Source organism: Caenorhabditis remanei, chromosome III, assembly GCF_010183535.1.
Source record: "Caenorhabditis remanei strain PX506 chromosome III, whole genome shotgun sequence".
Classification (NCBI taxonomy): domain Eukaryota; kingdom Metazoa; phylum Nematoda; class Chromadorea; order Rhabditida; family Rhabditidae; genus Caenorhabditis; species Caenorhabditis remanei.
The window spans coordinates 12,970,130-12,992,563 of record NC_071330.1 but is presented as its reverse complement, the minus strand read 5'-3'; the positions used below and the strand labels follow the sequence as shown (position 1 = coordinate 12,992,563).

Genomic DNA, 22,434 nt, shown 5'->3' with positions numbered 1-22,434 from the left:
GCCAAAATTTGATAATTTTGGCTTGAGTCTGCAAACACCGAGGGGGAAAAAATGTCGGAACTTTTTTGTTGCGACAATATGGGGGGATATGAATAGTAAATTCAGAGGAGGAGGTACACCAGTAATTCTTATATTTCGGGGAGTTAAAAATCTACTTTTTATGAAAAAAATTGATTATCGAAGCAACGAATCGAGTGCGGCGGCCGATGAAGAGGCGGACGCTTGATTGTTGGGTGGATTCGGTGATCTGAAAATATGAAATTTGGCTGAAAATACTTCAGAAATCATCAAAAAAAACCTCTGTGAGCTGGAGTCCATCGACATTCGTGGCGGTGGCTCATTTTGAGTTCTCAACGGAAGATGTGGAGCAGTTCGAGACGATTCGGATTCTGTTTCGAGGAATCTGAAAAGATTTATGGGATTGAATTGTCTGTCTGTGTGTCGGAGAGTGTCCGGATGTCCGGAAGTCCGAACTTTCCAGAATTTTTACTCTTTTTGTCAATTTTGTCGTTTTTGGGTTATATTTCACCCAAATTTCTAGAATTTTCTTTTCTTCTGTATATATGTTAGTCCGAATGTCTGTCTGTGTGTCTGTCTGGAATGTCCGGATGTCCAGATGTCTGTGAAGGTGTGTCTGTGTGTCGGAAGGTTTCCGGATGTCCGGATGTCAAATTTCTCGTATTTTTGGTGATTTTTGAGCAAAATTTCAATATTTTCTGATTTTCACGTCTTATAGCATCAGAGGAACTTCTGCCTAGTCAAAATCCCCCAAGTGTCTCTCTGTGTGTCGGAGAGTGTCCGGATGTCCGGATCTTAATTTTCTCGTATTTTTGGTGGTTTTTGACAGAAATTTTGGAGAATTTCTGATATTTTTCAGTAAATCTATCATTCCAAATGTCTGTCTGTGTGTCCAGATGCAACACCCGGATGTCCAGATGTCTGTGTGTCCGGATGTCCGCATGTCAATCTTTTTTCGTATTTCGGTTATTTTAGACCAAAATTTCCAGAATGTTCATTTCTTCTGTATATCTGAAGTGTCCGGATGTCCATCCATCCATTTCTTACCGTATGAATTGATCAGCAATCGATCCAGAAGTGGACGACGGTCCAGGCGATGACCGTGACGATCCCCAGAAGAGAGAAGACGTCGACTGTCCGAATGATTGACGGACTGCCGATTTGAACTGAAAATAGAAAGGAAATTAGATTTTTTGTGGAAAAAATTAAAAAAAAAAAAAAGTTAAGTTTCTTGGTCATTTTTTTTTCAGAAACAACATTTCCCGTTGAAAATTTCAAAGTTTCACACAAAACTGACGATTTCAAGTCAAAATTCTAAAATTTCGAGAAAAAAAAAGCAATTTCAGACTAAAAACGACCAAATACTCGGCTGAAATTAATAGATTTTTCAACAAAAAACCTTGATTTTGACCTGAAATCTGTTATTTTGGCTGAAAATTCAGAATTTTTCAGTGAGAAAGCGCATTTTTCCATTGGAAACCAGAATTTCGGTTAAAATTTCAAGATTTTTCTCAGAATTCGGATCAAAAATCTCATTTTTGTCTGAAAATCTCCGGATTTTTAGCTCATTCTCACCTTATCCATTTCATCAGGTGGGTACTCTAGGATATTCGCGAGAAGAAGGGCGATATCTGGCCGTTTCGTGGCATCCGACATGAAATAAGTGAGGAATAGTTGACGGAGAGTCGAATCATCGATACGATATGATTCAGTCGGCTTCTTCGGCTTCGAACGGAGTTCTTCGATCTGATTTTCGAGGTCTTCTGAAAGAAATGGACATCTGGACAAGTGCTGTGCAACATTTTTTTCCAAAAAATTTTACGAAAATGTAAATTTACGAGCAGTGGGTATATTTTACAAGGTCTAACTGTGGATTTACACAGCTAGTGTCGATTTACGGACCCTTGGGTTGATTTACGATGGGCTTATGAAGATTCAATTTAGTTGTAGATCAGGGCTGTACAAAAATTTTTGACCCAAAAACCGAAAAACAAAAAAAAATTTCAAGAAAACTGTCTGAAAATGAGTTTTTCGGATTCAAAAATCTTGAATTTGTATGATAACTAAGTATTTCAAAGAAAGACCCCATTAGATACCTGTTTTTGAGCACAAAATTCGAAAAAATTTTGATATTTTTTTGCTGAAATTTTCAAAAATCAAAAAGCAAAAAAGTGATTTTTTCGATTTTTCCAGTATTTTTTTCTAATTTAGTACTCAAAAACAAGTTGCTGGGAGTCATACTTTCAGTTTTCATAGCAATTCAATATTTTTACCTCCGAAAAACTCATTTTCAGACATTTTTTTTTTATTTTTGGTTTTTCGGTCAAAAATTTTTGGAAAAAAGTTTTTTCTGATCTGGCTGGACAGATACACAGACAGACAAATAGCTTACCAATAATTTTCTGTTTAGAATCCAACTGTAACTGTCGTCTCTCTGATTCTTCTTCAGCCGCCTGTCTTCCAATCGATTGACGGTCCATTTCCTCACGGATTTGAGCGATTTCCTCGTTTAGGGACTGAAAAAATGAGATTGTTAACTTGAAAATTTTGTTTTTTGAATTGAAAATTGCGATTTTTGGACTGTAAAATGAGATTTTTTATACTGAAAATTGAGATTTTAGACTGAAAAATGTGAATTTTTGACTGAAAATGAGATTGTTAACCTGAAAATTACGATTTTGGACTGAAAATTAGCGAATTTCATTACTTTTTCCAGTTTTAGACTCAAAAATTCAAGATTTTCAGCGTTTTACTCATCAAAATTCATCGATTTCTCCCTCAGACTCACCCCAATCAACGTCTGTAATTCGAGATTTCGATGACTCGCAGTTGCTGCGTCTCTCTCGTGATCAACGGAGAGTTCTCTGACAACATTCTGGAGACTTGTCAGTGCTTCTTGGGTCTGTTCTCTCGTTTTCTGCTCATTCTTATACTTTCCTTCCCATTGATTCGCCGTTTTTTGAAGAGATTCCAGCTGGGAAGTCAGTGAGGCTATCTGTACTTGATACTGTTGATTCGTCTCTGTGGCGCCTGGAAAATGAAGAATTTTGGGAGGAAAAATGAGTAAAAAGGAGTGATTTTCGGGGGAAAAATCGAACATTTCCACAAGAAAAATGACCGAAATATATTGACAGAAACTTGGACAGACATGAGCTTCGTTGTGAAATAGACCGAAAAAAGGGGATTTTCGTGAGAAAAATCGTTTTTTTAATAAAAATTTTGGGGAAAATCCAAGCGAAACCCGCTGAAAAACGATATCAGGATATTCGGACGCACAGACAGACATTTTTTTGGACATCCGGATATTTGGATACAGACATTCTATAATCTACAGACATGCTGTAAGTATTTCTGTACCCGAATGCCCGGATGTCCAAAGAATTGTCTGTCTGTGCGTCCGGATGTCCTGATATCAGATTTTTTTTGTTGAAATTTTTTCAAAATTTCAGATTTTTCATCTATTTCAAAATACATCTCATGGCTGTCCATGTTTCTAGCAATCCAGATGTCCGTTAGTCTGTCTGTGTGTCTGTCAGTCCGCACATACGTCCAAATATCCTTATTTCTGTCTGTCCGGATGTCCAGATTATGTGTCTATCTGTCTGTATATCCAGATGTCCGGAGGTCACTTTTCGTATTATCCTTCTTTCATCGGTATGTAGCTTTGCGAGTCCGGATGTCCCAATTCCGCCCATCTATCTGTCTGTCTGTCTGTCCGGATGTCCAAATTCGACCTATTTCTCCGGATTTTCCCAAATTTCTCTTCTATCAGTATATCCGGAAGTCCAGATATCCGTTTCACACAAAAATTTGTCTGTAGCGTTGTCTGTCTGTCCGGATGTCTTATGATATCTAATTTAGACGGTTTTTAAGCGATTTTTGTCCGATTTCTACCATTTTTCGCCGATTTTCCTCTAATTTCTACTGTTTTTAACTGATTTTCAGCCTATTTTCCATAATTTCCCCCCATAACAAACCTTCCTCGACTTGATGTCCTCTCGCCTCCAATCCCTTGATTCTCTCTCTCAACTCAGTCTCTCTTTGCTCCGCTTCGACGGCTTCTCTCGTCGAATTCTCCTCAACAATCATTAAATGCTCTCTGAGTCTCTGTAATTCTTTCGCTCTCTTCTCATTCTCCTGATTATTTTGATTCAATTGATCCTGAATCTGTTGATTATGAGTAGCCATCGCTTGAAATTGTTCATAATATTTCACATTCTCATCGTATTGAGTCTTCGCAACTCCCTTCAAATGCTCATTTTCAGCTTGCAGAGCTGTAATTGCAGCACGGAGTTCTTCGATTGTCACGGAGTCAGTTTCAGTCGAGGATTGGGTGGTCTGAAATTAAAAATATATAGAATTGGGTGATCTTGGCTGAAAATCGGGGGGAAATCATATCAAAATTTCCATTTCAGGCCAAAAACCTCATAAAAGTGATCTAAATCTTGGAATTTGATAATTTTTGTATATCTGTCTGTCCGAATGTCCGGATTATAGCAAGAAACTCAGAAACGGTCTGTCTGTGTGCCCAGAAGTTCAGATAAATGGAATTTCTGTTCTTTTCATAAAAAAGATTAGAAAACGCCAGAATTCAATCATTTTGAGTTGAAATTCGCTGCTTTTAGCCCTAATTTCATTCAAAAACCGTGAAAAAAGACTCAAAACTGATACAATCTACACATCTTAAAAAATTATCTCTGTCTGTGTGTCCAGATGAAATGATTTTGAGGAATTTCTGACAATTTCGAGTCGAAACACTCTGAATTTTTATGTTGTCTGTGTGTCTAGATGTCCGGATGTCCCGTCTATGACATTTGGACATCGGGACACCAGGACACACAAACAGACATCATGAAGTTCGAAAATTGCACATTTTCAGCGTTTTTGTAGGTTTCTGCCTGAAATTTTTTGATTTTTTCATAATTTTCCTATTTCAAATCCAGGTTAAAAGGTTTCTATCTAATTTCAGACAGCTTTTCAGCCACAAAATCGGTGAAAATGAAATGCGTCCAGATGTCCAGATGTCTGAAATCGGATGTCTGGAATCGTTTTCTGATTGAAAATTTCAAATTTTCACTCAAAAATTCCATTTTTTCACACTTATCGGCATCAAAACTCTCATTTCCTCCCTTACCTTCAACTCCTGATTCTCCGATTTCAGCTTCTGAATCTCCGATTGATTCTCATCGTATTGTGTCTTCGCAACTCCCTTCAAATGCTCATTTTCAACTTGCAGAGCTGTAATTGCAGCACGCAGTTCTTCGACTGTCGTGGAGTCAGTTTCAGTCGAGGAATGAGCGGTCTGGAATAAAAATATATAGAATTGGGTAGTAAAAAGCGATTCGGGATGATTTTGGCTGAAAATCGGGGGAAAATCTTATCAGAGCTTCTAGAAGTTTCAGTTTACAGATTTCTGTGTCCAACCGTATGTCTAGTTTCCAAGTTCAGAACTATTTAGCCAGTCAAAACAATGGAAATAACCATGAAACTGTCCTGATTGATCGGTTTGTCCGTATGTCCTTGTGAGTCTGTTTTCAGACAGTTATGTGTCATTAACATTATTAAACAATTTTAGGACATTCGGATTGACAGAAAAGTTGAGAGAATCTTGAAATTTCGGTGAAAAACTCCCAAAAAATATGAGAAAATTGACATCCGGACATCCGGAGGTCGCTTCTGGACACACATACAGACACTTGGAGGAATTCAAACTAGACTGGGGCTACATCTGGACATCCGGGCGATTCTTCTAGTCACACAGACAGACAATTTTCAGATTATTCCTCCAGTTTCCCTTACTTTCAACTCTAAATTCTCCAATTTCAGCTTCTGAATTTCCGTCCGAAGCTCGTCAACCCCCGATAGAGCTTTCAAGTACTCTTCCTGTTGCATCTTCGCAGTTCCCTTCAATTCGTTCGTCTCTTCATGGAGTACTGTATACTGGGCACGCAGTTGTTCCATCGTCGTCAATTCCTCTATTTTGGAAGTCTGGAATCAGAAAATTCAGAATTTTTGGCTGAAAATTTCAAAATTTCTCACTTTCAACTCCTCATTCTCGATTTTCAGCGCTGTTAGAGTGGATCGAAGCTCTTCAACACCTAATAGGGCGACAATGTCAGATTGAGCAAGAGAGTCGGTCAGTTGAGTTTGCTGGAAAAGTGAGACATCGGGATATATGGATACACAGACAGACAGAAAAAATGTTGAATTTGGAAGGATCTAGACATAGAGTTTCAGGCAAACTGGCGAACATCGCGACATTTCGGACGCCTAGACAGACACCTAAATGCTCAAAATCCTTGGAAAAACTCGAATTTCACCTCGGATTCCTTTAAAAATCTTTTCGAAAAGGACATCCGGACATACAGACGGATACCAATCGATTCTAGCTGAAGTATGTCAGAAATGACCGGACATCTGGACATTGGAACACTTGGAAACACAGACAGACACGTCCAGCAGACTTGTCACGTGTCAAAGTTTGAAAAGTCTGACGACGAGACGTCGCGATTTTCAGTAAAATTTTCAGAATTAAAGGTTTAAAAAAAAAAATTTTCAGCTCTTAAAATCAAATTTCCGAGAGGAGTTTCAGGTATAAGACGTCGTATCTTTTAGTGGACATCCGGATGAACGGACACACAGACACTCGGACATCCGGACGTTGCTTCTGGACACACAGACAGACAATTAATTCCTTACCGATTGAATCAACTCAGCTACTTTCTCATTCAATTGATTTCTCTCCGTTCTAAGTGATTCCAACTCCTCAATCTGTTCTCTCATCTCCTCAACTCGTTTCTCCAATTCCGATTTCTCAGTTTCAGCCGTCTCCAACGCCTTCACTTTCGCCTCCAATTGCTCTTCCATATCTGCAACTTTTTGAGGATTTTTGAAGCAAAAACTATGATTTTTATGTTAAAAATGGTCTAAAATCAGTTAAAAACAATGATTTTCTTCATTTTTTCGACTAAAATGATGTAAAGTAGGTCACAAACTATGAATTTCACGATTTTTTCGACTAAAATTAGCCCAAGATCTTCCAAAATCCATCAATTTCATCCAAATTTCTCACCTTTCACTCGTTTCTCGATTCCCTCCAACAGTCCTCTGTCCACTTCCTCCGCTTCAAATAGCTCCTTCTCGAGTGCTTTTCTCATTTGTGCTGCCTCGTTACTCTCTTCCACTTTCAGCTCTTTCACTATTTTCAGCTCCTCTTCGGTTTCAGACAATTTTGACTGCAAAAATTCCAATTTTTCGTCGTTTTTTTGTTGTCAAAATCCGAAATTTTTGAAGGAAAATTGCGATTTTGCGATCAAAACTGAGTCTTTAGTTGAGAATTTCGGAATTTTCCTACAAAAACTCAGGTTTTTGACTCTTTGTCAGTGTGTCTGCGTGTCCAGATGTCTTCACATGGTTTTGGCTCAAAATGACTCAATTTTCAGCCAAAGTGGCCCAAAATTCCACAATTTTCAGCAAAATTGGCTCAATTTTCTTCCTGAATGATCCAAAATGGCTCCATTTTCAACCAAACTGGCTCCATTCTCAGCCAAAATGGCTCACTTTTCAGTCAAAATTACTCAATTTTCAGCAAAAAAGGTTCAATTTTTAGCCAATATGGCTCGAAATAGGTCAATTTTCAGCGAAAAAGATTCAAAATGGCTCAATTTTCAGCGAAAATAGCTCAAAATGGCTCCATTTTCAACCAAAATGGCTCCATTTCCAGCCAAAATGGCTTTTCAGTCAAAATTACTCAATTTTCAGCCAAAAAGGTTCAATTTTTAGCCAAAATGGCTCGAAATAGGTCAAATAGGTCAATTTTCAGCGAAAAAGATTCAAAATGGCTTAATTTTCAGCCAAAATAGTCCAAAATGACTAAGTTTCCTGCAAAAATGGGTCAAAATAGCTCAATTTTCAGCCAAAATAGCCCAGATTGGATCAATTTCAGTCAAAATAGCTCCATATCAGCCGAATTGGTTCAAATTTGAGCCAAAATGGCTCAACATTCAGCCAAAAAATGACTCAAAATAGTCCAAAATGACTTAATTTTCAGCCAAAATCTCACCTGTAACTCAGCACAATATCTTTTCAACGTGCCAACTTCATCCCTGATCTTCCCATCATCCGAAGTGCTCTCCTCTCTTTTCTCCATAAAATCTCCGACAATCACCTCTTCCAACCGTTTCACTTTCTTCTCATTCTCCTCATTTCTCTGCGTCTCTTCTGCCAATTTCTCTTCCAATTGCACAATTTGTCTCTCGTTTGCCAGAATCTGTAATTGATATCCCTTGTTCGCAGTCGACATATTCTCCTGTTGCATTTGTAATGTATTCGTCTGAGCAATCATTTCATCGACACAACTCTGACGGAGATCCACTTCTCGCTCCAAATTCCGATTCTCGATATGCAATTTCTCGCATTCGTCTGTCTTCTCCGTGTTCGCACTCAGAGCTTCTTTGAGTTGAAGCTGAAATTTCAGAAAATTAAACATTTTCAGCGTTTTTATAGATTTCTGACTGAAATTTCTCTATTTTTTCATAATTTTTTCTCTCAAATCCAGAATAAACAGAAATTTCCAGAATTGTACTCCGGATATTCAAACGTCTTCGTTTTCAGCTAAAATGGCTCGATGTTCAGCTCGCAAATCTACATTTATATATCATAAATTAGGGTATCTAACCCTTCCGTAAATTCACACAAAATCTAGTTCACATCCAATCAAGTTTTGGCTGAAAACGTCAATTTTCAGCTAAAAATTGCGATTTTTCAATATAACCTGATCAAAAACCATTTTTTTTAGTCCAGAATTTCGGATTTTCAAACTTAAATTGCAATTTTTACAGAAAATTCGCCCGAAAACCAACGTTTCAGCGCGAAAATCCGGTTTTTCGTTTTGAAAACCTCAAGTTGTCAGTCTGTCTGTCTGTCCATATGTCTTCAAATCGATTTCAGCCGATTTCCAATTTTTCGACATAGTTATTGATAAAAATACAATTTTTGAGCTAAAAATTGCGATTTTTCTCACCAAAACCGAGTTTTTAGTCCAGAATTTTGGAATTTTCCTACAAAAACTTAGGTTTTGACTCTCTGTCTGTGTGTCTGTGTGTCCAACGATTTTGAGTGACTTCTGTCAATTTCGGGTCAAAAAATTATGAAAATCGAGATTAGTAACTTAGAATTTCTGAATTTTGAGAAAATTCAAGAAAAAATATATCTGGGGCGCCCGAGGCGCGTTTTAAGCCAAATTATCGTTTTTTTTTTGAGGTGTCTGGGGTGCCTTCAGCGCGTTCAAGATTGGTGCTATTTTTAAGGAATCTGGGGCGCCTCAGACGCGTTTTGATCCAAATTCATGCGTTTTTGACCATTTTTCACGGGTTTTGCGCATTTTCTAGTGTCTAGCGCGCCTTTGACGCGTTTTAAAACAATGTTCGCTGATTCGTCTGTGTATCCAGATGTCCGGATTTCTATGCCTGAATGTCTCGTAAATCGACACCCCGTAAATCTCCTCCATAACCTCACAAATCTACATAAGTTACAGTAAACTCTCGTAAATCGACACCCCGTAAATACCTTCAACACTTGATTCTCACTCTCGAGATTCCCATCACTTCCCGCCTGGACAATCTCCTCCTCTCTCCGCCTTCTGGCCTCTTCGTTCTCCAGATTCTCCTGATGTCGTTCCGCTTTTTCCTTCTCCAAACACTGTTGAAGGAGATCTGATTTCTCTTGGAGCAATTTGTTCTTCTCCTCCTCCGCCGTCGTTTTATGCTTCAACTTCTCGTTTACCTCTTTTAGAAGGGCACTCTCTTCCATCAAGATGTCTCTTTGCCGTTTAATTGCCTCGGTTTCCTCTCTCAACGCGTTGTTTTCAGCCGTCATTACCTCTCGTTGCTGACTGTGATTATCTTGAATCTCTTTGAATTGCTCACGGAATTTCCCAATGTCTTCTTCCGACGACGATATGATTTCCTTCATTGTCATGTCGTATCTGCAAATACTTCGGGGAATCGATTAGTGGACATTCGGGTATACAGTTTTGACAGAATTCAATCATTTTGAGTTAAATTTCGCTGTTTTTAACCATAATTTCATTAAAAAACCGAGAAAAATACTCAAAACTGATGCAATCTACACCTTTAAAAAATTATCTCTGTCTGTGTGTCCAGATGAAATGATTTTGAGGAATTTCTGACAATTTCGATTAGAAAAATAGCTCTTCTGAACAGGGATGTGCCTATGGAGGCGCTTTGGGCGCTGAAAGATTTCAAAGTGGGCGAAAATGCGACGAGAGAGAGTGTGTAAAATCGAGAGAGTGTGTCTGCGTCTCTCCATTTCGCACACTCTTTCTCGTCGCATTTTCAAATTTCGGCTGAAAATGCGAGGCGCTCAACGCCACCCGGGCACATACCTGCTTCTGAATTTTGAGATTGTCTGTGCGTCCCGATGTCCGGATGTCCCGTCTATGACATTTGGACATCGGGACACCATGACACACAAACAGACAACATGAAATTCGAAAATTGCACATTTTCAGCGTTTTTTATCGGTTTCTGACTGAAATCACTTTTTTTCTTTTTCCATAACAAAATCGGTGAAAATCAAGTATTTTTAGCCGATTTTTATGGAATTTTTAAAGTTTTTGTGGAATTTCAGTCATTTGTCTTCAAATTTTAGCGATTTTAGACTATTTTAAGCTATTTTGATCGGATTTTCAGCGACATACGACTATTTTTTGGCTATTTTCTCCAAATTTTTCAGTTATCTAGAGATTTTCATCCGATTTTTCACAGGTATGTACCCGGGTGGCGTTGAGCGCCTCGGATTTCTAGCCAAAATTCGAAAATGCGGCGAGAGAGAGTGTGCGATTTGTAGAGACGCAGACACACTCTCTCGATTTTGTACACTCTCTCTCGTAGCATTTTCGCCCACTTTGAATTCTTTCAGCGGCCAAAGCGCCTCCATAGGCACATCCCTGATTTTTCAGTCATTTTTCTTCAATTTTCAGCGATTTCCCACATTCAAACCAACCTAGACAAGTTCTCGGTCAACGCATTATTCTCAGCCAACAACTGCCTATTAGCCCCTCTCAACTTCTCCAATTCGACATCAATCTCTCCAACAGCCACTTGGAATTTCTGTACATCCTCTCGAAGTCGTTCCCTTTCTCCTCTCGATTCATCCAATGCATGTCTCAACTTCTCCACTTCTTCATTCACCAGAACATCACAATCTTCTCTCCTCTGACTAACATTTGCAACTCCTGCTCTTAATCTAACGAAATCTCCTGATAACTTCTCCAACTGGGCTACAGTATCCGCGTTTTCCTTTTTACACATTTCGTATCTCTCTTCGTATTCAATCAAATTCGCTTTCAACGAATCGATTCGTCGATTCAGATCTGTATTCGCGTTGACAGTTACCGTATTCTGCTGTTTGAATGCCTCGAAATCTGTGTTCAGTTCGGTATAAGCACTCGCCAGCTCCTGGTTTTGTTCTCTGCAAAAATTATAGATTGATGGGAACGATGGGAAAAATGGATCTGTCTGTGTGTCCAGATGTCAGAAATTACTTTTTCTAGTCAAAAAAGTATCAAAAATGTCTTTTTTTTCACAGATTCTCAGTCAAAAAACGGTTTTTTTAAACCAAAAATCTAGAATTTTGGAGTTTTTGATTGCTGAGATGTCTGTCTGTGAGTATGCCTTCAAATAGATTTTATCCTATTTCCCATTTTTGTCATTTTTTGATGAATTTTGAGTTTAAAATTGCGATTTTGCCGCCAAAACCGAGTGTTTAGTGTATAATTTCGGAATTTTCCCAGAAAAGCTTTGTATTTTGACTCTCTTTGGATTTTGACTCTCGTCTGTCTGTGTGTCCGAACGATTTTGAGTGATTTCTGACAATTTCGGGTCGAAAAACTATTAAAATCGAATAGAAACGTCTGTGTGTTTGTTCGTCCGGATATCCAGATGTATGTCTGGGTGTCTGTACATCCAGATGTCCGCAAAGCGTCTGTCTGTAGAATTGTCAGTCCGGATGTCTGCCTGTCTGTTCGGATGTCCGGATGTCAGCAAATTTCATCCTGTCTAGAAACCTCAATTTCTATTTTCTTTCTGTCTATCCAGATGTCCAGATGTCTGCCTGTGTGTCCAAATGTCCAGATTAGTGTTATTTTCTGTCTGTCTGTCTGTCCAGATGTCCGGATGTCTAGAAACATTCGACACTCTACTCAAAATCTGGTTAGAAATCAGTCCGTGGCCTAGAAACCCGAAATTTTGGATTTCTAGGTCAGCTTTTCGCAAAAATTCCCATATTGCAATATTCTCCAGTATTTTGAGATTGGTGGCCTAGAAACCCAAATTGGCGGATTTCTAGGCCCCAGTCTCAGAATGCTCGAGAATATAGCAATATGGGTCTCAAAACTCGGGAATTTTTGCGAAAAGGTGGCCTAAAAATCCAGAAATTCGGGTTTCTAGGCCACTGACTCATTGTTGACAAAATTTTAGCCGACTTTCGTGGATTTTTCTATGTCCAAAACTCAATTTTTTGCATTTTTCGATAAATTTTCTTTATTTTTTGCTGTTTTTCTAGTAAAAAAAGAGTGTTTTTTCTCAGTTTTTCACCATTTTCCCTTATTCAACTACTCACTGTAACGTCTCCACTTGTCTCGTCAACGCCGTCTGAATCTCCTCCTTCTCGTCTCTCGCTCTCTCTAACTCCGCCTCCATTTGTCTGATTCTCTCATCCACTAGATCGTCGTGTGCTCCGAGATCAACGACAACTGCGGCTTCTCCGTCACTTCCGTTTGTACTTCTCGTCGATGACTTCACTCCCATTAATTCATCTTTTTCCAGAAGAACCGCGTCGAGAGTGTCCGCATTCGATGTCGACGACGAGGCGTTGTAAGGGAGAATCTGAAATTTTCAGACTGAAAATTACGGTGAATTGGGAGAAGTTGATAGTTTTTCGGGTGGCCTAGAAATGCAAAAATGGAAGTCTAGGCCTCTAAGATTATGTGGGTTTGTCTGTCAGTCCGGATGTCTAGATGTCCGACCTAATAGCGTTTTTGGATGGATTTCAGTACAAAAACTCAACTTTCTGAGTATTTTCAATGGAAAATATCCTCCTCAAAAAGAAAATAATGCACAATAGATGGAAAATCATTTGTTCGACGAAAAACTGTAATTTTTACAGGTTTTGCTTCCTGAAAACGCTTTTTCAGCCAAAAATCTCACTCATCATGTGATTTTTAAAGATCATATCGCTTCATTTTCGAAAGGAAAAACTCATGTTTTCTAGAAATTCAGAAATTTTTTGCTTGAATTTTTTTTGAGAGATTCTAGGTCGAAAATTTTACAATCCAATAATAATAAAATAAGGTTTTGAGCGAAAAATCCAGGATTTTAACCAAAAATGGATAATTCCATGTTCAGATGTCCATTTTTCGTATATTTTAGCCTAAAATCGAGCGTTTCTAGTCTAGAAACCGAAGTTTCCACCCAAAAGCCGATATTTTGCATGTTCAATTGTGTGTCTGGTTATCCTTTAGCGGTAAATCACGATTTTTGAGTCTAGGTGTTTTTTAGTCTGGAAATTCAGGAACATTCAGCAGCTAAAGTTTTCCAGACTTTTGTGGGTTTCTGTTTAATTTCCAATTTCCTGGATCAAAAATCTCCAAAAAAAAGTCAATTTCTCACTCAAAAACTCCAATTCTGCTATCAATTTGATGACCTAGAAACCCAAATACGCTATTTTTAGGCTGAAATTACAGTTTTTCACAAAAAAACTTCCATTTTTCATCAATTTTCAGATGATTTTTCAATCTAAATCTGTCATTTTCAAATCATACTTTTGCACTTTTGAAAGAAAAAGCTTTTTTCCTGGAATTTTCACTGTCCTGGACCAAAAATCTCCAAAAACGTCGATTTTTCACTCAAAAAATCCCAATTCTCCCATCTGAAACTCTCCAGAATCTCTTCAGAATCCCCATTCTCACCTGCATAGCACTCAACTTCTCCTCATACATCTCTCTCATCTCGACCATCGCATCCGCATGACTCTCAACAATTGTCTGTATTTCGTGTTCTTTCTGTTGTCTCAACGATTCGATTCTCTTCTCCATTTCTCTCACACTTATAGTCGTCTCCTCCCCGTCTTCTCCTCCTCTTTCAGCCATTGATTTCCAATGAGTTATCTGTTGACGGAGTTCTCTTATTTGATCAGCTTCAGTCGCTGATGGAAATGAGACTGGAGGTGATGTCTCGTGCCAACCGGACTCTGCCATTTGCTCCATTTGGTTCTGCAAATTTCAGAAATGAAAAATTCTAACCGATAAACAACTAAAAATCCAAGAAAAATAGTCTTAAAACACTAAAACTAAGTCCAAAATCATCAATTTCCGCTAAATTCTCGTCCTGATTTTGATTGAATTCAATTTTCAGCCAAAAATTATGGATTTTACCATAAATACCTGGAAATCAGTGAAAATTTGGAAATTTCACAAAATGTGTGATAACCAAAAAAGGAAAGGAATTTCTGACCGATAAATCCATTAAATTATCATTTTTATCATTTAATTTATAGATAAATTTATCATTTTTCTACAAAATGTTTCGAAAAATTGAAAAAATTTCAGATTTTTTAGTGACGGATAATTGGGATTCGATAGTTTTTCGGGTGGCCCAGAAATACGAGATGTCTGTAAGTCCGAATGTCCAGATTTCAATCAATAAGTGTGTCCAGATGTCCGGGTTACTGTATAAATAGCGTTTTTTTGGATGATTTTCAGTACAAAAACTCTACTTTTTGAATATTTTCAGTGGAAAAGACCTTCGATTTTGTCAAAATGGATATTTTTTAGAAAAAATAAAAAATTTTGCTCAAAATTTGGTTTTTTATTTTCGCAATCATCATTGTCCATCTGTGTGTCCAGATGTCCACAACACGTGTCTATCTGTGTGTCTGGAGACTCAAAAACAGCCCAAAACATGGAAAAATAAAGATTTCCCGGTGAAATTTATCATTTTTTGCTCAGAATACGAAATTACAGGTTTCTGTCTGTCCAAAAGTCATTCCGGATGTCCTAATGTCTATCTGTGTGTCCAGATGTCCAAATACATGTCTGCCTGTGAGTCTGGAGAGTCCTGATGTCTGGAAATCTCGTTTTTTCGAATTTCAGATTTACTTTTGTCTCAAATTACTCTTTGTGCAGAATTTCAATCTAAAATCGATCAATTTGATGACCTAGAAACCCAAATACGCTATTTCTAGGCCTCCTAATCGGATTTTGTTTAAAAAAAACACATGATCAATGAGTTTTTTGGCTGAAAATAAAATTTCAGGCGACAAATCCTGTAAAAATTACAGTTTCTCAGGAGGATTTCCAGTATTTTTCAGCCGAAATCTTCCAAATTTTCATCTTATTTTCCCTATTTTCTCATCAAAAATGTTTTCCCTTCTTCTCACCTTCAACTTTTATTAATTTTTTTTATTATTCTCGAGCATTTTGAGATTGGTGGCCTAGAAACCCAAATTTGTGGATTTCTAGGCCACCAATCTCAAAATGCACCAAAATATACCAACATAGGGCTCAAAACTCGGGAATTTTTGCGAAAAGGTGGCCTAGAAATCCAGAATTTCGGGTTTCTAGGCCATTTCAACCGATTTTAGATCAAATTATACCGAAATTTGTGGTTTTTTTCTGTGTTGTCTGTCTGTTTGTCTGTCCATCCAGATGTCCCCCCTTTTTCGACAAAAATTCTGAACGAATCACCATATTTTCGGTGTTTTTAGTCTGAAATTTGCAATTTAACTCAATTTTTTAATTGAAAATTGTGTAAATTGACCATGGAACTTTTCAGCATTTTCTAGCCGAAATCTTTCAAATTTTCATATTTTTCCCATCGAAACGCTTCTCACCTTCAACTTTTTGATCTCCTCATCTCTCTGCCTGACCATTCCATTGAGTTTCGTCCCAATTGTGTCCATTTCAACGTGTGCATCATAGAGTTGTTGCTCCAAATGGCTCTTCTCATTCGATAGAGATTCAACTCGTGCCGATTCGATTGCCAGTTGTTTCTCCGCTTCAGCACATTTCTTCTTCGCTACCTGAAGAATTGAATTTTAAGGAATTTATAAAGAAAAAACTTCAAAATCTTTCAGAGCGTCTGTCTGTCTCTCTGTCATTCCAGATGTCCAAATGAAATGACTATCTGTATGTTTGAGAGTCAAAAAACAGTCCAAAATTCAGATTTCCCGGTGAAAATTATCATTTTTCTGCAAAAATTTTCTAAGAATTGAAAAAATTCCAGATTTTTTAGTGTACCTGACGGAGAATTGGGATTTTATAGTTTTTCGGGTGGCCTAGAAATACAAAAATTGGAATTCTAGACCTTAAAGACTATAAGGATTGTCTGTAAATCCGGATGTCCAGATTTCAGTCTGTATGTGTTTCCGGATGTCCGGATGTCTGCCCTACTGTATAAATAGCGTTTTTTGGATGATTTTCAGTACAAAAACTCAACTTTTTGAATATTTTGAGTGGAAAAGACATTCGATTTTGTCATTTTCTAAGATTTTTTGCAAAATTTGTATTTATTTTTAGAAAAATTATAAATTTTTGCTCAAAATTTGGTTTTTTATTTTCTCAATCATTTCTGTCCATCTGTGCGTCCGGATGTCCAAAACACGTGTCTATCTGTGTGTTTGAAACTCAAAAACAGCCCAAAACCTGGAAAAATACAGATTTCGCCGTGAAATGTATCATTTTTCTACAAAAAAAAGGAAAATCGAAGAAATTCCAGATTTTTCAGAAAAATTGATATTTCGAAATGCTCAGAATCCGAAATTACACGTTTCTGTCTGTCCGAAAGTCATTCCGGGTGTCCTAATGTCTATCTGTGTGTCCAGATGTCCAAATACGTGTCTGTCTGTGTGTTTGGAGAGTCCTGATGTCTGTAAATCGAATTTTTCTCCAATTTCGCAGAATTTCAGTCTAAAAGCTTTCAATTTGATGATCTAGAAACCCAAATCCTTCTCCGCTACCTGCATTGAAATTTAGGGAATCTGGCGCGCCTTTGACGCTTTTTCTTCAGTGTCTGACTGTCTGGAGCGCCTTGGGCTTGTCTGTATATTTTTAGGTCTGTCATATCCGATTTTAAGTTGTCTGGCGCACCTTCAGCGCGTTTTCAGTAGTGATGTAACTCGCTGAGATCTACAAGTTTCGTATATTTTTCAGCAATTTTCAGCCAAATAAAAAGAAGAACTGACAATAATCTCTCCATCAGGATCTGGAACCTCTTCCGTCGCCTCCGCCAACACATCATTCGCCTCATTCAACACTTCATTCGCCAAATCAGACAATTGTCCTTGTATATTTCGTAACCATGAACTCATTTCTCACTAGAGCATGTGATTCTGAAAATTAGCTGGAAATAAGCGGGGGAAATCGAAGTTAATTTAAAAAACGAGTAGAATTGAGAGAATTTGTGCTCATAAAATGTGCATTTTGCAGGAGGATTGCTTTTTGCGCTTTAAAATTGAATTTCCGAGTGAAATTGACAATTTTTGAACGAAAACTGAGCATTTTAGTATGAAAAAGTGGGATTTTTAGTGAAATCCTGATATTTGTCCGGTCAAAACTATCAAAATTTATGATTTTGTGTTGAAAAATGCTGAAAATAGAGCATGAAAATGAAATTTAGAGTAAAATTGACAATTTTTGAAGGAAAAAAATCATTTCTTCTGTTAATAATCGAGATTGGGACATTTTATTTTGAAAAAAGGAGATTTTTAATGAAATCGCAATATTTTTCCGGTCAAAACTATCGAAACTTTTGATTTTGAGCTCAAAAATGCATATTCCAACAAAAAAAACCGGGTTTTCTGAGTTTTCAGGTTGAAAAAGCGGAATTTTCAATAAAAATATAGAAAAAATCTAGTGAAAATCACATTATCTCACAGAAAAGTGTGATTTTTCCAATAAAACGACCCGAAAATCGACTACAAATAGCAGAAATCGTAAACCAGTCTCTCGAAAATCTCTCCGCTATTTCAATATAATTATTTTCGAGAAAATCGATCAAACTATGATAAAAATAAAAATCAGGTTAAAAAGATAAAAACTTGAAAGGAAAAGAGGACGAAAGATATAATATTTATCTTCTTCTTCGTTTCTTTTCCCTCTCTTCTCTCTCTCTCTTCTCTCCATCGCAGCGTGTCGTGTGTAATAACAACACATCTCACGCGCATTTCTTCCCCCGAAAGAGACGCCTCGTGGCAGGTTTTTGTGCTTTTTTCAGACTTTTTCATAACAAATTTGATTTTCGAGCGAAAAATCTGAAATTTGTGCCAAATGCTCAATTTTTCCGCTCAAAAACCAAACTTTTCAATGAGAAAGAACGAAATTCTCGAGTAAAGGGAAGTAAATGCGACAGAATCTGATTACTAGAACTGGGTACTCGACACAAAACGGGGGTGACCGGATCATAAATTTATAGCAGGTTTACAAAAAAGGAATAGAACATACAGAGATTTTCAGAGAAATGGAAAATTCTGTCTTGACATGGGTCATTGGAAAAAATACGTGGTGATTCATGTGCAGTAAAAAATTACAAAGGTTTCAATTATAAAAATTGGGGAGAAAAAAGAAGTGAGGGCTGATTATCTGATGGGTAAGAATGCCCGAATTGAATCATTTTGGTTATAAAATAAACACAGTAACAAGAACAGAAAAAAAACAGGGTGAAAAATTATAAAAATGGAGAATTCGATGATGGAGATGGGCTCAGTGACGTCCTCCTCTCTTGGCACTTCCTCCGAAGATGGTATCTGGAAAAAGCAATTGAATAACGAGAATTTCGGTTGAAACCCTCCAAAAACTCACTCGGTGTGCAACGCCTGAGTACCGCGAATCGATCGACTTCAACCTTTTCCAGCTTTTCAGCCAATGACGCTGGATCCACTGGATCCGCCAATCTCTCCGGTGACACAGCAATCGATTTGTATTGCCTCGGTGGCTCCGGCTCCGTCAACGGCTCCGCCTCCTTAACCTCTTCCTTCTTCACTCTCTTCACCTTTTTCTTTTCCGAACTTTTGGATGTCGACGTGGATTCAGATGATTCCACTCTCTTCTCCTCCAAAAAAACCGGCTCATTTGGTGGGGATTCATCCAGTGTCCATCCGACAATCGAATCATCCTGAGCCCATCGCTCTCGATGAATTCTTTCAGCTTTTTCAGTTCGAATTACTGATATTTGATATAGACGATCACGTTCCCTCTTCTGTTGAGCGTGTAGTTCTCTCATCTCCAGTGAAATGAACTTCTCTGAAAATTGAATTTGATTCAAAACTGACTCCGCCCATTTTCAGCAATTCAGCCGCATACACTTACGTGGTGGAGGCCATGGATCGTCCGAATTGCGACGTGGCTTCTCGAGTGGCTGGATGATGAGAGACTTCTCCATTTTTGCCGAGTGTCTTGGCCACTCTCGTGGGATAACTGGAACTGGCAGTTCTTCGATGATCGTTTTGATGATCTCCTCGTGATCGAGAGTCGCCGGCTTGTCGAACGCCTGGAAAATGTGATCTAAATCATAGAAAACTATGGCATTTCAGCTAGAAATACTAGTTTCGTGCTGAAGAATCAATTTCTCTTCGAAATCTCACCTCCAAAATATACATCATGAGCTCTCGTGCACATTCGTAATTAACGAGTGCCAATTTCACATTGAAGTACTCCTTCATAACGAATTCCATCATTGACGCAATGTCCTTCACATCCAGTTGGATTCTGGTCGCCGGAGATATATGGAGCAACTCCAGAGTACATTCCGGATCGAATAGACCTAATTTCATGAGAGAACGTAGACACTCGAAAGGAAGTTCGTCTTTCGAGATGGACTTTTGAGTGATTTCAATGAATTCCGGGATTTTTTGAGTGGATGTCGATGGAGATTTGTCTTCCGAACAGATTCCTTGGAATATCGCCGTTGGAACTCGCCGCTTCTCGACATTCAACGCAAAGTACCAAGTGCTGACTGCGTATTCGACATACCACGGACGTTTGCTCAGCTCTTCCATCAATCGACTCTTCGTATCATCATCGAATTCCAGATGTTCCTCAGTCATCCGTTCTCCTATCGATTTGAGACAAGATTTACAGTTATCAATGACCTCAATCGACTTCTTATTCTCGTGATATTCATCCATTATGTTCAGAAACATTATGATAATTGTAGGCGTCAGATAGAGACAGTCCATCTGAGGAGCTCTCATGGACGTGGCAAACTTGAAAGTGAGTTTCATCTTATTCTCCGGCGATAGAATTCTGGAAGCCATCGCACTCAACATCTCCACTGACTTCGTTGGCAAACGATTCGGTGTGTACAACTCATTGAGCACAACTTCCAGAAGTTGCCAACAACTCATCAACGGCTTCTTCTCATCATCACAGAATGCCATCATCAATTGATAAAGTATCTCCCATTGACTATCAGTATTCTCTTGGCATCTCAAACTACACAAAAATCGGCGGAAGACGACACAGAGGAGTGGTTCGATCCGTTTCGTCTCCAATTCGTTGTGATAGATTTTGAGTGGACGATCGTGGAAGAGAGCCGGGAGATGAGTGCACAAGTAGATGGTGAATTGGATGACGTTTGGATTATCGACGCATCGTTTGAATAATGCCAGCAGAGTGTTGACTGGAGCAATGAGGAGGTTCCAGCGGATCTGAAATATAAAATTGAAGTTAGGAGGTCTCATTATGTCTGAGAAAGCTTTAAAAAAAAAGCACGGTGATTTTTTGGGAACCACTTGGTTTGATTTCTAGGCCATCACATTGGCGGCCGCGAGCAACCATTGCACCGTTGAAATTTCTAGACCCTCAACTTTGGCTTGAATTTTCTCAAATTAAACGCATAATTTCCAGGAAAAAAGGCGTAACAACTCTTAAGAAAATTGTGGAGAATTTTAAACAATAACTTTTATTCTATAAATTCACCTGCTTCATAGTTTAATTTGCCGCTCAAAGCCACGTTGAAAATTCTAGACCCTCAACTTTGGATTGAATTTTCTCAAATTAAACGCATAACTTCCGGAAAAAAAGGCGTAACAACTCTTTAAAAAATAGTGGAGAATTTTTAACAATAAGTTTCACTTTATAAATTCCTGAGCTTCACAGTTTAATTAGTCAGCCATTTTACTTGATATTCAATGCAGTGTAAAAAATTATTCCATGTTTCGAATGCGCTCTACCTGCACGTGCGAGAGAAGAGAGACGTAGAACCAAACGCGTGCCGCAGTTGCAAAAACCGCGTGCCCAAGTTTGCATCTAGACTCCGCCCATTTTTCCCCCTTTTTTCCACTGCGGCCGAACTTTTTTTTTCGCTACCTACTAGCTGGTTCCGAAAAAATCACCGTGAAAAAGCACCAGAATTCAGCGTTTTCTCTCTAAATGAGCTCTAAAGGCTGCCAAAACTGTATTTTCCAACACCATACCTCCTCCATAACATCGTGCTCAATATCCTCCGGTGCCCGACAAACCGCATTCAACTTCAGATTAAGTGTTTCGCTGTATTTGTAAAGGAGCGTCTCGAAATACGGGCAATAATCGATCGGATAGTATTGCCATTCCTTGACGAATTCCCTATGAAAGGTGAGTTTATTCTCCTCGGCGAACATCATATAGAGCTTTTGGAGAATCAGCATAAACTTTTTATTCATTTCCATGTTCGTCTGCGTGATACCGGCTTGGAAGTGAGCCATGGCGCTGAAAAATTAGTTTTTTAAGCGGAAAAATAAGAATATTCGACAGTTATTCAGTCAAAAATTCACTCACTCCAACGTCAGATCGTACGCATAGTAATCGTACACATCGAAATCGTATCGTGTGTCCAAAAACTTTTTGATGAGATGCACATCCGTTTTGTACACTTTGTAGCCTTCCAGAATCTGAAAATCTCTTTTCGACAAGTATTTCGCGAAAAAAGTGAAGAATTTCACTGAAAATTAGATTTTTTAGAATAATTTTCGTACCGTTGACACTTCTGCCACCCAAAGCTTCTGCACTTCGAGATCTTCTTGTGGTGGCAGGCCGTAGAAGCTGTTATCCGGTGGCGGACTCTCAGCCAGGGCCCTCATCATCATGGGATCGTCCATCGAGTCGAGAAATGTGAAATTTTAGCTGAAAATCAATAGGATCGGTTAAAAAATTGGAGAAAATTTAAGTTTTTGGGTTAAAACAACTGAAATTGGTTAAAAAACGAAGTTTTTAGGACGAAAATTCGAAAAACAAATCCATGTCGCGATTGAAGGTCTCGCCACGAACGGAAGAAAAGGCGTGCGCCTTTAAATTCTACTGTAATCCAAGTTGAAGAAATAAACAGAGACAAAGAAAAATAGCAAAACTGGGTATACTCGACC

General features: G+C 38.3%; 2 protein-coding genes across 2 annotated transcripts; both read right to left on the bottom strand.

Annotated features, from left to right (window-relative positions):
* Positions 1 to 174: 174 nt before the first annotated feature.
* GCK72_011117 (uncharacterized protein) lies at positions 175 to 17,406 on the bottom strand (the record flags this gene model as incomplete). The annotated part of the gene is made up of 19 exons (XM_053728230.1): positions 175 to 247; positions 299 to 403; positions 1,066 to 1,184; positions 1,594 to 1,781; positions 2,411 to 2,534; positions 2,807 to 3,048; positions 3,996 to 4,356; positions 5,153 to 5,320; positions 5,818 to 6,006; positions 6,058 to 6,168; positions 6,718 to 6,887; positions 7,091 to 7,253; positions 8,081 to 8,482; positions 9,586 to 10,003; positions 11,044 to 11,511; positions 12,661 to 12,926; positions 14,009 to 14,311; positions 15,931 to 16,119; positions 17,281 to 17,406. The coding sequence occupies 19 exons, from the start codon at positions 17,404 to 17,406 to the stop codon at positions 175 to 177; spliced, it is 4,185 nt and encodes a 1,394-aa protein (XP_053587807.1).
* A 1,390-nt stretch (positions 17,407 to 18,796) lies between these two features.
* On the bottom strand, positions 18,797 to 22,170 carry GCK72_011116 (uncharacterized protein; the record flags this gene model as incomplete). The annotated part of the gene is made up of 7 exons (XM_053728229.1): positions 18,797 to 18,840; positions 18,896 to 19,336; positions 19,403 to 19,583; positions 19,678 to 20,742; positions 21,511 to 21,781; positions 21,851 to 21,963; positions 22,048 to 22,170. 7 exons carry the CDS (start codon positions 22,168 to 22,170, stop codon positions 18,797 to 18,799), a joined length of 2,238 nt encoding a protein of 745 aa, XP_053587806.1.
* Between the last annotated feature and the right edge of the window lie 264 nt (positions 22,171 to 22,434).